This window comes from Balaenoptera musculus, chromosome 9, assembly GCF_009873245.2.
Source record: "Balaenoptera musculus isolate JJ_BM4_2016_0621 chromosome 9, mBalMus1.pri.v3, whole genome shotgun sequence".
Lineage (NCBI taxonomy): Eukaryota > Metazoa > Chordata > Mammalia > Artiodactyla > Balaenopteridae > Balaenoptera > Balaenoptera musculus.
In genome coordinates, this window is record NC_045793.1 from 89803100 (window position 1) to 89819280 (window position 16181).

Below are 16181 nucleotides of genomic sequence, written 5' to 3' on the forward strand. Positions count from 1 at the left end.
AAGGACCGCCCCGCCCCGCCCCCTTCTCCTTCCAGAGCGGCCGATCCGGCCCCCCGCCGGCAGGGGGAGCCACCGCGCACGGCCGGCGGCTGCGCGGGCAGGGCCTCTCTGGGAGGAGAGGAAGAAACCAGAGAGACGGCAGAGGAAGTTGCTGTGGCTCTGGGAGCTACGGTCTCGAAACTCTGCTGGTGTTTGATCGCTGGCCGGAGCCGGAGTCCATTGGCCACGCTGGCTGCGCAAGGAGCCGAGGACTCGCACGGAGGCAGGATGCTCCTGGCCGGCGATTTCGGCAAGGCGCCGGCAACCCGGGTGAGGCGGCCCTTATGGCCCGGGGCGGGGACACTGGTGGCCCAGTGAGGTGGCACAGACCTCCCAGGGGAGGGTGCCTCGGTGAAGTGGCCTTGGCGGCCTAGGGACGCGGTTACGGTGGCCCGGGGGAGATGGCTCTTGCAACTCTGGTGAGGTGGCAAAGACCTCCCGGGGGAGGTGGTACCAGTGCGATGGCTCTGGTGATCCCGGTGAGATGACACAGGTCATTCTGGGGAGGTGGCCCTGGAGGCCGGACAAGGTAACTCCAGCGGTCCTGGGGAGGTGGCAGTGGTGGCCCCAGGGAGGTGGCCCTTTTCAGAACCTCCAGATCCTGGTCTCTCAGGAAGGACCCAGAGGGAGGGGGCTCGGACCTCGTTGTCTTCCAGTGGATGCCCCCTGGGAACCCTGTGCGAGTTCCACCTATCACTTCAGTCCTGATGTGTTTGTCACACCTGTTCTCCTTCTAGTGCTGCTCTGAAAATGGTGACCAAAGGAAGAACATCAAGGAGAAAAGTAAGCGGACTCCAAACACCTTAGCACTTTCTACCCAGCCATCTCTCCAAAACTCTGCCTTCAAGGGTCTGCATCGAGAAGGGTCTTAGCCTGTTATCTTTTAGATGAAGCATCTCTTTTTCTCTTTCTGTATTAAACACTGATTATCATCATACACATATTTTTGCCTTTCAAGATGGTAAAATATGGGATGATTTGGAGAAGAGCACTTCCTGTCCCCTACCTAGTGCAGGGACTTGTGTGGTTTCACTCCAGTGCTGCCCTTCGTACTGGATTCAGAGAAATTGGGGCCTGCCTGTTATTTTCGTGAAGCATCAACTTATTAAGCATCAGGAACTTCGAGGGGCTAATGATCTAGGAGAGATGACCACCACCTTAGTTGCGTTCAAAGGAGTCAAATGATCATTGTTTAGTTGTATTTACCTTCAGTGAATTTGCAGGTAATCGTTGATCTGGGAAGAGCACAACAGATAACTTGGTTCCTGGATCTTGAACTGGATAGGGAAAAGGTCAATATCTCCATTTCCTTCCTAGGACAGGAGCATATACCAGGGGTGTGGACATATGGTATTTTACTTTTATAAGCTAAACGTGGCAAGATTTTGGAAATCAAGGATCTCAGGGGCTTTTGAAGTGGAATTTACTGGGAGAGGAAGGGGGGAAGCATGGACAGCTGTCCATCAGAGGGTTTTGGTTCTTCTGACCACGGCAAATAGTCTGGGAATGAGTAGTAGTAACAGAAGGGGTGCTTGTGTTACCATATTGGCTTTAGGAGTTAGACTTGCCCTTAACATTGCCTGTTGCTGCAATCTGCCTCAGAAAGAAAGCTCTGAGTACTTCATAGCACTTGACAGTCACAGCTGCCATAAGTTAGCTCCTTTTCCTTAAAGGATTTAAGAGTACCTCATATCGTTCAGTTTAACCCTTCCCATTTCCACCTTTGCCCCATTCAGATGCCTGGGAAGTTGATGCCACTGAGCTGTAGACCCTCCTTTGTTGGCTTGGTCAATTTCTTTGCAATTAGAAGTGCTCTTTACAAAAAATATAGGAGAGGAGAGACATTAACCACCCCTCCAAATCACCACTGTGTCATTTTGAAGAATGTCATTTGACTAAGAATGTACTATGATGCATTTAAATGGTTAAATCAAAAGAGTATAATTTTTTGTAAAAAGTGAAGATAGAATTTACTCCCTAAGCTACAGCAAGCTTATCTTCACAAAACATTCCCTCTGCACATAGCCCTGCCTCTGTGTCTGCAGATACACCACACAACTCACATGTTTTATATAAGATAAATTTAAAAAGTCGACATTGTGACTCCTGTACTTAATAGTAGATGGAGTCCTGTAGTAATAAAGTTTGATGCAGACCAGCCAATTCTGATCGTATCTGAAGGAGAATAAGAATATTGTTCTGAAATTCAGGAAACATGGATTTTAGTCCCATTTACAACCTTTGAGTGTAGGCTGGGCAAATGTTAGAATTTATAGTAGGGAAGTTGAGGCATAGACTCTTACTAGTTTCACTTCTACCTGCCAGTGGGCTACTCGTTCTCATTGCATGTGAAGAAGCTTTTAATTCTTAAAAATTGAATAGAACAAAGGAAAATTTGGTTTTTTTAAGGCCTGGGGGAGGGGAACATACACAGTACTAAATACTGGTATATATTATGTTAATCTCTTGTAGTTACATTTTGCATTTAGGCATATCTTTAGTTAGATATTCTTATCTTCATTTTGTCAGAAGTGACTGTTGTTTTTTAATGAGGCTGATTATAACCTCTTGCCTTTCATTGCTGTTTCCTTAAAACTTTATTTTTGAGAAGCAGACTCACAGATACAGAGAACAAACTAGTGGTTACCAGCGGGGAGGGGCAATATAGGGGTAGGGGATTTAGAATTACAAACTATTATGTATAAAATAAGCACTGAGTGAAGTAAGTCAGACAGAGAAAGACAAATATCATATGATATTGCTTACGTGTGGAATATAAAGAAATGGTACAAACGAACTTACTTACAAAACAGAAATAGAGTCACAGATGTAGAAAACAAACATGGTTACTGGGGGGGAGAGGGAGGGAGGGATACGTTGGGAGATTGGGATTGACATATACACCGTACTATATATAAAATAGATAACTAATAAGGACCTACTGTATAGCACAGGGAACTCTCTCAGTACTCTGTAATGACCTATATGGGAAAGAATCTAAGAAAGAGTGGATATATGTTTATGTATAACTGATTCACTTTGCTGTACACCTGAAACTAACACAACATTGTAAATCAACTATGCTCCAATAAAAATTAAAAAAAAAAAAAAGCTATGAGGATATATTGTACGACGTGGGGAATATAGCCAGTGTTTTATAATTACAAATGGAGCATAACCTTTAAAAATTGTGAATCACTATATTGTACACCTGTAACATATAATATTGTATAGCAACTATACTTCAATTAAAAAAAAAGAAAGAAAGAAAAACGCTTTATTTTTGGTAAAGAGCCGCTTCTACAAGGGCAGCTCCGAGGAAGAACAGAGGTGAAGTCCAACTAGCAGAGCTCCCAGGAGGTTCTGTATTGTTGCCCCAGCTTTATCTCTCATGTACACATCTTGTTTGTTTTTTGTTTTTGTTTGTTTTGTTTTTTAGAAATTGTTGTAGTCCTTGTAACGAAATATATACTAGTACAGTCAAGCTTTTAACAAACCATTAATGGTTTGTTTAGAGACAACCAAATCCTTCAGGCAAACCTGAAGTAGAGAAATGCACTGTATGTTCAGGTTTATTCTAATGTTTGGTTTCTATGAAGTCTACTCTCTTTTTCTCTGGGGCCTTATTTTATAGTATTTGTTTTCATTTGGAGTTCAATGGCTATTACTCTGAATTTTTACAGTATCTTGTTTTTTTGTTTGTTTTTTAAATTTCTAGGTACAACTCATCTCTAGGGAGATTAAACGCTGTATGTGGAATCATTCAAGTCGTGGACTTAGCAGAGTTGAGCGTGGTTTATTTATTTATTTATTTTAAAATTTTTTTAAAAAATTTTTATTTATTTATTTGGTTGCGCCAGGTCTTAGTTGCGGCAGGCGGGCACCTTAGTTGCGGCTCACTGGCTTCTTAGCTGCGGCTCACTGGTTCCTTAGCTGCGGCATGTGGACTCCTTTTAGTTGAGGCATGTGGGCTCCTTAGTTGCAGCATGTGAACTCTTAGTTGTGGTGTGCATGTGGGATCCAGTTCCCTGGCTAGGGATCAAACCTGGGCCCCCTGCATTGGGAGCACAGAGTCTTAACCACTGCACCACCAGGGAAGTCCCTTGAGCATGTTTAATATCAGGGAACTTAATGGCTGCATAGTGACATGGAGTTACCATTACAAAGTTTGACCCAAACTTCAGGTTTCCTAAACTTTTCAGGAAGAAGGAAACCATAAGTAACCAAAAGGAGTAGCTTACCCATAGAAACACACTTCAAAAGGAAACAGTTCATCTTAGCACATGGGGGTGGGAGTAGGAGAAGGACATGGCAGCCGGCTGTGGGTCTTTGTCAAGAAACTGCTGTGAGCCTTCAGGTTTCTTGGGTTCAGGGCAGATTCAGAAAGCCATGCTGGCACAGACCATCAGCAAAGGTATAGCTAGAGATACTCTGGAAGAGAGGAGCAGTGCTGTTGGTCCACAAATTTAGGACCATGGAAAATAATTTAACTGCCTTTGAAGTGGATTGTTTACTAGAAATTTAAGTGTTTTGTTTAAATAAAAGTCAGAATTTTTTAATTTATATATTTGAATCTTCCCTCATTCCACAAAGAATTCAAGGTAACTTAAATTGCTTAATTATGTCTTAAATATTCTGGAGAGTGGAAGAAGGTATAGACTCCTGCAGAGTGAAAAACTGACTTGTGAACTACAGGAAATGATCGACTTTCAAGCATAGAATAAGGAGTAGACTCTGGGAAATTTCACATACTCGGTGGGATGAGAGCAAAGCTACATAGCGTTCCTGTTTTCACTGGGCATTGTGTGTTCTGCTATAGTACATGTTGCCTCTGCTACCACTCTTCTTAAGAGGGTTCCAAATCACCTGTTTTTGTCATATTTAATAAGTCCAATATGAATTGGCCAAGTCTAGTTTATTTGCCATGGGAAGAATCTCACTTTAGATTGTACAGTTTAGTGGTTGCATTAGCCATTTTGAGTTTTTCCTGGTAATCTGTGTTTTCTCTCGTATTTTTTTTTTTCTGTTTCTGAAATGGACATCTTTTTTTTATAATTAATTTATTTTTATTATTAAAAAAAAATTTTTTTTTGGCTGTGTTGGGTCTTCGTTGCTGTGCACGGGCTTTCTCTTGTTCCGGCGAGCAGGGGTTACTCTTCGTTGCAGTGGGCGGGCTTCTCATTGCGGTGGCTTCTCTTGTTGTGGAGCACGGGCTCTAGGCGCGCGGGCTCAGTAGTTGTGGCTCATGGGCTTAGTTGCTCTACGGCATGTGGGATCTTCCTGGACCAGGGCTCGAACCCGTGTCCCCTGCATTGTCAGGCGGATTCTTAACCACTGCGCCACCAAGGAAGTCCCTGAAATGTACATCTTTGTACAATCGCATCTGAAGCTTTTAAAACTCTTTTACTCTTATATCAGGAGGAGTTTTTACTCATTGGTCTCCCTTTCAGATTTTTTTCATGTACTTGAGATCTTTCAATACCATTTTTTTTTCTTTTTTTTAAAACATTTTAAAACCAGAGTCCTCCTTTGGTGTTATTCTAGACTATACCATCTGGTTCCTCACAAATTTTGAAAATATATTACTAATTTAATAAAAGCTGCATCAGCAGAATCAGATTTGACCTTTTTCCCCCCAGTAATAAAATAGATTCTTAAGATACACAGTTCTCTAGAAAAGTTTAGTATCTGTTTGTAACTGCATTGTCATGCCAACATCTATTGCAACCTGTGGGTACTAGGACAGAGTTTAGTAATTTTTCTTTCACTCAGAATTTCCTAAGCTCTTAAGCATTTTGTAGTAGTACTTGATCGATAGATTGCTTTATAGCTATTCATTTGGGTATTTGTGTGTGTGTGTGTGTGTGTGTGTGTATGTGTATTTATATGCATATATATACCCATATATATATATATATTTATATATATATATATAAATATATATAAATATATACAGTCATCCATTGGTATCCATGGGGCATTGGTTCCAGGACCTCTGCGAATATCAAGATCCCTGGACGTTCAAGTCCTTTATATAAAATGGCACAGTATTTGCCCGTAACCTACACATATCCTCTGTATGCTTTAAATCATCTCTAGGTTACTTAATGCCTAATGCTAATAATAATAATAGTTTTGCATACAATGTAAATGCTATGTAAATAGTTACTGGAGCATGGCAAATTCATTTTGCTTTTTGGAACTTTTTGGATTAAAAAAAATTTTTTTTTATCTGCAGTCAGTTGAATTCATGGATGTGGAGGGCTGAGTGCTTTATATAAATATATAAAATATAGTGTGTATGTATATATACATATATTCATTTACACACTATTCATTTGGGTATTTTTGTGTATGTGTGTATATATATACATATACACACAAGTACTATATATACAAAAATGCCATATATAGGTAGTGTTTTCTTTAAATTAACTTTTGAAAGTAGATATGTTGCCTTGTATATCTTTTGCATTTCCTTTAACTCCATAGTACTTAGTGGTGTTGAGTAATTGTTATTCTTTCATTTTAGGTGACATAAATATTGCAGCTCTCGTTGGAAACGAACGAGTCTGTGAAGGTACAGATAATGGTGATCTCCCTTCCTATGTGGCGGAATTTATAGAAAAGGAAGTCGGAAATGACCTTAAATCTTTAAAGAAACTTGATAAACTCATAGAACAGATGACAGAAAGTAAAATGCAGTTAGAAGAACAGGCAAGTATTAAAACTCATTGAAACAATATCAGTAGTATACTCATTATAATATAATGTAAATATAACCATTATTATATAGGCATTTTTGAAAATATAGATTGTGACAAACAGTCTAATCATTTAAAACTGCTTAATAGGTTTTAAGGACCTACAATGTGCTAGGTGTTTTACAAATTATGTAAAAGAGAAAGTTCCTACTGATAATGATTTATGTCTGACATTTATGTCTGACATTTTCATACAATGACTTTTAACATGCTTTTAAAAGTAAATTCATGGGATACCAAAATGTTACAACACCATCATTCCAATTTTTTTATATATGCACACATAGGGAGAAAACATTAAAATAAGTATAACATTATAATAATGGTTATTTCTGGGTGGTTGGTTAATAAGTGATTTATTTTCTTTTTTTCTTCTTTTATAAATTTATTTATTTATTTTGGCTGCATTGGGTCTTTGTTGCTGCACGCGGGCTTTCTCTGGTTGCGGTGAGCCGGGGCTACTCTTCGTTGTGGTGTGCAGGCTTCTCATCGCGGTGGCTTCTCTTGCTGCGGAGCACGGGCTCTAGGCGCACGGGTTTCAGTAGTGGTGGCACATGGGCTTAGTAGTTGTGGCTCGCGGGCTCTAGAGCTCAGGCTCAGTAGTTGTGGTGCACAGGCTTAGTTGCTCCGAGGCATGTGGGATCTTCCCAGACCAGGGATCGAACCTGTGTCCCCTGCATTGGCAGGCGAATTCTTAACCACTGCGCCACCAGGGAAGTCCCCATTTCTACTTCTTAATTCAGCAGAGGATCAATCTAGGGCAGTCCTTATGCCCCAGCTCCTACCTGCTACCTCAGTGGACTTGCTTCACTCTCTTATAATTTCATTCTCTTCTCCTCAGCCAGTCCTGTCCCCTCAGCATATGGACATACCCAGATCTTTTCCTTAAAACCAAAAAAAAAGAAAAACAAAAAGGGGACTTCCCTGGTGGTCCAGTGGTTGGGACTCTGTGCTCCCAATGCAGGGGGCCTGGGTTCGATCCCTGGTCAGGGAACTGGATCCCACATGCCACAACTAAAAGAGCCAGCATGCCGCAACTAAGGATCCTGTGCCCTGCAGTGAAGATCCCACGCGTGGCAACGAAGATCCCGTGTGCTGCAACTAGGACCCGGCACAGCCAAATAAATAAATAAATATTAAAAAAAAAAAAAAAAAAAGCAGTACCAGAGTCCCATTTAAAAAAAAAAAAAAACCAGGGCTTCCTTGGTGGCGCAGTGGTTGAGAATCTGCCTGCCAATGCAGGGGACACGGGTTTGAGCCCTGATCTGGGAAGATCCCACATGCCGCGGAGCAACTAGGCCCGTGAGCCACAACTACTGAGCCTACGCGCCTGGGGCGTGTGCTCCGCAACAAGAGAGGCCGCGATAGTGAGAGGCCCGCGCACCGCGATGAAGAGTGGCCCCCACTTGCTGCAACTAGAGAAAGCCCTCGCACAGAAACGAAGACCCAACACAGCCATAAATAAATAAATAAATAAATAAATAAATAAATAAAATAAAATATTAAAAAAAAAAAACCCAAAAAACTCTCCCCTCTTCCTTAGTAGATATTAGTCCCTTTTACTGTTAGGCTTCTTCAAAAAGTCATCTTACTTTGTATCTGTATTCACTTCCTAGTTGACCATTTGCTCTTGGACTTAATATAATCAGGCTCGTTTCCCTGATGACCATGGAAGCTTCTGCTGAAGTACCTAATTGAACCTCAGATTCAGCATGTCCAAAGCTGTACTGGTCCATCTCTTAAGATGCTTCCCTATCTTGGAAGATGGCACCAGCATCTATCTGCCTGTCAGTCATTCCTGAGACCTGGATTGTTCCTCTACCCTCAGCACCAAGACATCTGGGTTCTGCCTCCTTGATGTCTCTGGTGTCCATCCCCTGCCACCACCTCAGTTTAGAGCTGCATTCTCTCTTGCGTTTGATGGTAGTTTGCCCATCTTCTGTTTTTTTCCTACTGCCACAGTAACTATCTTTCTTTTTTATTCCTTACAGAAACTTTACTATATGTAAATAAGCAAATATATAAAATATATACAGTTAAAATGTGTATGCAAGCATATATGTATTTAAAATATGCATAGCTTAACGTTTTACAATTAATGTAATATACTACTTGTTTTCCTATTATATCTATATGTATAGATCTTTTTTAATGGTTTTATGGTATTCAAATACAGCTGTACATAATTTATTTAATCAGGACCTTATTGGTGGACCTTTTTGCTATTCCCAGTTTTTATTATTATAAATATGAGAATAAACATGATTATTTATCATTAAATCATAAATCTAACTTTCTAAATCATAAATCCCACTGAATTATCCCCTTATTAAAAACTCTTAATGGCTTCCCATTGCCTGTCGGGAAAAGCCCACATTCTTCTAATGCTCAAGGTGCTGCCTGTGATTTGGTCTCTCCCTACCTGTCTAGGCTCATCTCTTCTCTCTGCATTTCTTTGAACTGGATTCTCTGCCCTACTCCCCTCTTTGCTGTTCTCTCATCATGACTGAGCTGTTTCTTTGCCTGAAATGCCTTTTCCTTCCAAACTTCCCTAAAAATTTCCACCCAACCTGCAAAGGTCTGTGCATGAGCCATGCAAGCACAACTGCCTTGCACCCCAAAACCTTCTACTCGAAGTGTGGGAGCTTGTAAGAAATGCAGAATCTCAGTCCCTACTTCAGGCCTGTTAAGTCTGAATCTGCACTATAACCAGATCTCTAGGTGATTCCTGTGCACGTTCAAGTCTGGGAAGCACTGCCTTAGTACACCATTACACCTGGCACCTCTTTTGTTGCACTAATCCCACTGTTGAAGGTTTGCCTACATCTCTCTTCCATACCAGCTGAGCTTAAGGGCAGATGCTGTGTCTAATTTATCTGTCAGACCTTAGCACAGTGCCTGGTATAGAGTGTCTAATCAGTGTTGATTAAATTGAAATTCCTCTATAATATTCTTATCATATTGTACTGATGCCTGATATTTGTATATGTTTTTCCATCTGCTGTAAGAAAAATTCATTTAATAAATATCATATCTAAAGGTATTACCTGGGTATCATCTTACCAAGTCAATAGTTCCTTCTCAATCTGGGCTTAAATCAGAATCACCTGGGGAACTTTTGCAAATAGTTACCCAGACTTTTAGAATCAGAGCCTCATTTGTTTTTGAAAGAAAATGATTAGTAGATAAAGCAGGTAAATGTTCTTTGGCTGGACCCTCTGAAAGTGCTGAGCTTCATGATGGTAGATCCAAAGATGTTTACTGGGGGCCCTCCCTACACACCTCCACACAGAGCATTTCATGTTGAGGTTTGGTTAGTACAGGATGTAGAAATCCAATGTTTCTTTTGAAGCTTTTAAATGACAGTTTTCATTTCTATTAGAACAAACATGCATTTTGAAGGTAACTAATAAAAAAGGTTATGAGAATCTTATCTGATTGCTGCTGTTTTTTATTTTTTGTTGTTGGTATGGGCAGGTACTTACAGTTTCATCAGAAATCCCTAAAAGAATTCAGAGTGCCTTAAAAAATGCAGAAGAATCAAAGCAATTCCTTAATCACTTTCTGGAGCAAGAAAACCATCTCTTCAGTTCCATTAACAGCCATCTGCTGACCGCTCAGCCCTGGATAGAAGATCTTGGAGCCATGATTAACCAAATTGAAGAGATTGAACGGCATCTTGCTTATCTTAAATGGATTTCACAAATTGAAGAACTCAGGTAAAATAGGCCTCTTTGTTCTCATAATTATTATTTTCCTTTGAGGCTATGTTTTAGAGAGTACGTGCATGCCATTAAATAATTGAGTTAATTAAAGATTATAATAATGTGATTTTACCAGTTATGAAAATAGCATTATGATAATGATTCTTTTCCTTTATTATGAATGAACATAAACTTTTCAGGGAGCTTAATTTGCGTTAGAAAGAAAGTAATCCAAGTAAAAAATTTTAGTTATAGTTATATTGTGAATTATAGTTATTGTTATAGTTATATTGTGAACACATGATAAAAATGATTATAATGCCAAATTAATAAAGCAACTCATCAGTGTGGTAATATTCCTCTTTTACCTTTTAGAGACGGTCACTTAATGAAATGGATTGCTTTCTCTATAATTTGATTTTTTTCCAATGGGTATCACCTAAAAAGAGCTACACAGTATTAGTAGATGAAAAACAGAGTCCTGCTACTTCTGGATAGGGAAAAATAAAGAAATACAGTGGACCCCTGAACAACGCAGGGGTTAGGAGCATCAGCTCTCCTCGGATGTCAGATCTGCATACAGCTCATAGTCAGCCCTCTGTATCCACGATTCCTCCCTATCCATAGCTCCACATTCACGGATTCAACCACCCAGAGATCGTGTACTACTGTAGTATTTACTACTGAAAAAAATCTGTGTATAAGTGGACTCGTGCACTTCAAACCCATGTTGCTCAAGGGTCTACTGTACCTCTTTTTGAATTGAATACATATCACTGGTAGTTGATTGTGTCTGGTATTGCCTTTCAAACAAGCTATATTAACATTTCTGCCTACATTGGTAGATTTTTTGGTTTCATGATTTAAATTCTGAAAATAGCTATAAAAGACAAAATCTGGGGACTTCCCTGGTGGCGCAGTGGTTAAGAATCCACCTGCCAGTGCAGGGGACATGGGTTCGAGCCCTGGTCTGGGAAGATCCCACGTGCCACAGAGCAACTAAGTCCCTGCGCCACAACTACTGAGCCTGTGCTCTGGAGCCCACGAGCCACAACTCCTGAGGCCACGTGCCACAACTACTGAAGCCCGTGCACCTACAGCCTGTGCTCCGCAACAAGAGAAGCCACCACAATGAGAAGACCTCGCACTGCAATGAAGAGCAGCCCCCGTTCACCACAACTGGGGAGAAGCCTGCGCGCAGCAACAAAGACCCAACACAGCCAATAAGTAAATAAATGAAAAATTTAAAAAACAAGACAAAATCTGTTAAAAAACTTAGCAAGAATGACTAGGAAAGGAGAAGAACGAAAAATGAGAGAATGAGCATAGGGGAAGGCCAAAAGGGCTGTCAGAAATAGAATAATACACACATGAGATTAGTATGATTGTTGAGGCCTGAAGCAGTGATGGTGGAAAACAAAGGCCGCTCGTGGTGGAGGGAGAGGGGAAAGTATTAGTGCATAGTGGAGCTGGGCAGGGTGGCGGTACACATTCCTGTGCTTAAGGAGGGTGCTGTGCCCACCCAGGAGCGTAACCGAAGCGTGGCACTTGGCGGGGGATGAGAGTCCCAGCTCACTGTCACCTAGTGAAGTGGCCAAGCCTGGGTAGGATGTACACAGGCTGCCTAGAGGGAGAGCACTTCCGACCCCTGAACTGCAATTAATTATTGAAAAGGTTAAATTTTGTTCCTATTCTGGTTTAAGATACAGAATGTTATTTTTATCAAAAGAAACATTTCAGTTTTAAAATGTTTCATTTTATTTAGCCATATGCAAAATGGTAGTCATGGACTGAATGAATCCTGAAGATAGGTTGTATTTGGCTTGTTTTAAAGAATTTGATTAATTGGTTTGACTTTTACATGGAAATCTTGATTTCTGGATTCTGTTGAAAAATTTTAAGATTTGGCTACATTGGACCTACACTCCAGTGTGGCAGCACTTGGCTGGAGCTTAGGATGGGGTATGTGCTTTTACCTTGTCCTAGTCCCCTGCCCACTTTGCTTTTTTCATTTACTTTGCCCATCAGGCCTTTCCAGGCATTTGAGTTTGCTACCCTCGCTGTAGAGCTTACCTTAAATTTTGTCTGCAACTTGGCTAACAGTAACTTGAAAGGACTAGACTCTGAGGTGCCACCTCCCTAAGTTTCCTATAATCCAGTTTAGCTGGGCAAAGTAGGTAAAAATTGAAGTCTACCATATTTGACCTTACCAGATGCCACCCACATTCTCCCCTTTGGATTAAGATATGACAGACTTCTGTCAAAGACAGATTTGTTAGAAATGAGTGGAGCCTGAGGGAATGTGACAAAGGAAAATTCTGTTACCTTGGGAGGGGTGGGAAGGGAAAGGTGGAGGGAGGTATCCTGAACACAGGCCACTGTTCTTAGAAGGATGCTGAATTTGAGGACTCCAGGCTCCCAGAGACTTGGGTATCAGGTAAAAAAGCCACTACAAGGTGGCGCTTCCTTCTTTCTTGGATGTAGCTTTATATAAAGCAGGAGGAAGCAGCAGTTTTTCCACGTTTGGAATTATTGTGAACAAACTGTCTTTACAGTTTGCTTTGCCTTGTTTTGCAGTGATAACATTCAGCAATATCTGATGACCAATAATGTCCTAGAGGCAGCTTCTACTCTGGTCTCTATGGCAGAACTTGACATCAAGCTTCAGGAATCATCCTGTACTCATCTTCTTGGTTTCATGAGAGCCACTGTTAAATTCTGGCATAAAATTCTCAAGGACAAGCTTACAAGGCAAGAAATTTATCCATATTTCATGGTAATTGCTTTCAGATGGATATTTGGTGCTCACTGTAGTTTACTGTAATACTTGTGTCACTTTTCTGTTACAGTGACTTTGAGGAAATTTTAGCACAGCTTCATTGGCCATTCATCGCACCCCCTCAGTCTCAAACTGTTGGCATAAGTCGACCAGCCAGTGCCCCTGAGATATACAGTAACTTGGAGACACTATTTTGTCAGCTCCTGAAACTACAAACCTCGTATCTTTGTTGGAGTTAAAACTCACTAAAATTTCTTTTTTCTAGAGTGGATTTGTGGCCAGAGAGTAAAGTGACCAGAGAGTAAAGCTTTCTGAAAGTGGCCAGGGAGTAGTGGGTTTGGACGGGATCTATGTATGCCCATGGACTGTTCTCCTTCCACATAAATTGCATGTGGGTGGGAGGGCTGTGAGGAGTTCTGAAATGCATGACTGCACAAGTTTGCATCACATATAGGTCTCATGGGACAAACAAAAAAATGGGCAATTGGGAAGAAACCTTAGTAACTTAGTACTAATTTAATAGCACGATTACTTGAATATGTTTCCTTACTACTTATTATTCTTTATTTTAGGAAAGATTAATTCTAATAACATTTTTCATGTACTTTTTACTGAAGTCATATGTAATGTAAAGTTAGACTACATATTATCTGTATTATAATTAATTTTACTTAGTATCATATATGTCTCTTGGAAAAATGTGTGTATACATACATATACGTGTGTGTGTGTGTGTGTGTGTGTGTGTGTGTGTGTGTGTGTGTGTATACACACATATACATATGCTTTTTCCTTGACTTGACTATGTCAGAGATGAATTACTTACTGAGCCAAAACAACTTCCAGAAAAATACTCTCTTCCTGCATCCCCTTCTGTCATCCTGCCCATCCAGATTATGCTGACTCCCCTTCAAAAGAGGTTCAGGTATCACTTCAGAGGGAACCGACAAACTAATGTTATAAGCAAGGTGTGCTTTGCCAATTCTTGCCCTTGGTTTTTATTAATAGCAAATGTTAAGGCTTCCTATACTTTTGCTGGTTTGAGTTAAAATCTGATTCTATTCACATTTCTGTTTTTCTCTGAAGAGCTAAATTCCTGTTTTGTCACTGCCCTTTATAGATATATTTTGGGACTTGTGTTCATTTGTTGTAGGAATCAGCTCACTCACTAGCACATCATCTGACCAGTTTCTGAAGTTTCCCCTGGGGTGTGCTGTAGCATTTGCTGTGGCACTTTTTACAACTGGATCCACATGTGTTCCACTGTGCAAATTGCTCCTTCAGGTTTATAAATATATCAGAAAGAAAAGTGAGAATCAAAAGATAGTAGAGCATTAGTTTTTGAGTAGAAGTGCTGATGCTAAAATGATTTGCAGCTGTGCAAGACAGAGTATGGGGATAAGTGACAGGAATGGCTTTGAGGAAATTATCACCAACATTTTAGTTGAGGGACTATACCCATGTGTATTGGGCATGCTGTTGAGATTTTTTTCTTTAATTTGATCAGAAAAACAATCACTGACAACTGTTTTCAATGAAATTTGATTGAATTTGTTGAGAATTATAACTTTGGGAGTTGCTAGGGGGTGGATACTGTTTATCCTTGAGTCTTGCTACATCTAATGCAGTGCAAGTAGCAGAGGGATTCGGTGTTTTTTTTTTTTTTGTAATAGCGACATGTTTTATTTTTAAAATATATATTCTTAATTTCTCGGTGTTTTGAAGTAAATGTTATTAAATGCCAGATTACACCAGGCATTGTACGTGTCATCTACAAATGAGTTTATAGGCTTTATAGAATTTTAAAGGAATCAAGGGATAAGCAGTTACGTCTGTATAGGAAGGGAGTAGAGTGACAATGGATTTCTGGTTCTTAAATTCAGCTTGTTCTTTTGTACTTCATGGGTCTCCTTTTTTGGATGGGGTGTTGGTGGAAAGAAGAGTAGAACCTATTAGTAAGTGTGAGACAAAACAATAAACCTAAACTGTAGAGAGGCAGTGATCATTTGAAGTAAGAAAATTGTGAGCTATATTGTTGCTTCCTGAAGTGTGGTTCCAGTGGTCCTAGTACTGTGACATCAAGCCTGAACTATGCAGCCCCCCGAGAGTAGCTACTGCCCCTTTTTTCATTTCTGTATTCCCAGCATCTAGCACACAACAGGGTTTTACCTTTCAGTAAATGTTTTAGAATTCCTGTCCAACAAAACTTGGAAGGTTTATAGAATCATCTCTAGGGACAGTTTAAAAAGCTGCATATTTACATTACTTTTCTATAATTATACCTGTTTTAAAGAATTTGTATTTCTTGTAATGCAGACCAGCCAAATTATTTTCTTAATTTAGCTTTTGAAAAAAAGAAAAAAACAGAAGACGGTCATGTTTAAAAATTATTTTGGAATGTTATTTCCAAAAAAAATAATATAATATTTATACCTTACATATTTCTAAAGTACTAGGTTTTAAATATTTATGGCATTGTAAATTTATGATTTCACTGATGTAAGCCACATTATTGAAATTTATTGGGAGTACATTGGGAAACATTTGATTATTAAGCCTTGCATGAATTTAAAGTTCAGAGTAGAAATTGTGCTCTTACATATAGGAATTTTCAACTAATTTTTGTAAGTACTGTGTGTCTACAATTAAATAGAGACATTTAACTGTAACTTTCTAGTTGGAATGACTTAAGAATTCAAACTGTTTACCTCCTTCCTTAGCCTGAATGGTACTTGGCTCAGGTACTTATGTGGATTGGGAACCACACTCAGTTTCTGGATGAGAAGATTCAGCCAATATTAGACAAAGTAGGCTCTTCGGTAAATGCAAGGGTAAGAGACTTGTCCAAGCATTTCAGTTTTAGAGTTGTAGGTGTCCGTGAATAACTTGTCATTT

At 39.9% G+C, this 16181-nt stretch overlaps 1 protein-coding gene across 1 annotated transcript in view; it reads left to right on the forward strand.

Moving 5' to 3' along the window:
- The first annotated feature begins 125 nt into the window (after window positions 1-125).
- Window positions 126-16181, forward strand: part of RINT1 (RAD50 interactor 1) — a 26865-nt gene continuing 10809 nt past the window's right edge. The window contains 8 exon segments of the mRNA XM_036863909.1: window positions 126-309; window positions 777-822; window positions 6572-6756; window positions 10281-10522; window positions 13085-13258; window positions 13357-13506; window positions 14098-14254; window positions 16007-16117. Of these exon segments, the coding sequence (XP_036719804.1) occupies window positions 268-309; window positions 777-822; window positions 6572-6756; window positions 10281-10522; window positions 13085-13258; window positions 13357-13506; window positions 14098-14254; window positions 16007-16117 (1107 nt within the window). The 5' untranslated portion in view covers window positions 126-267.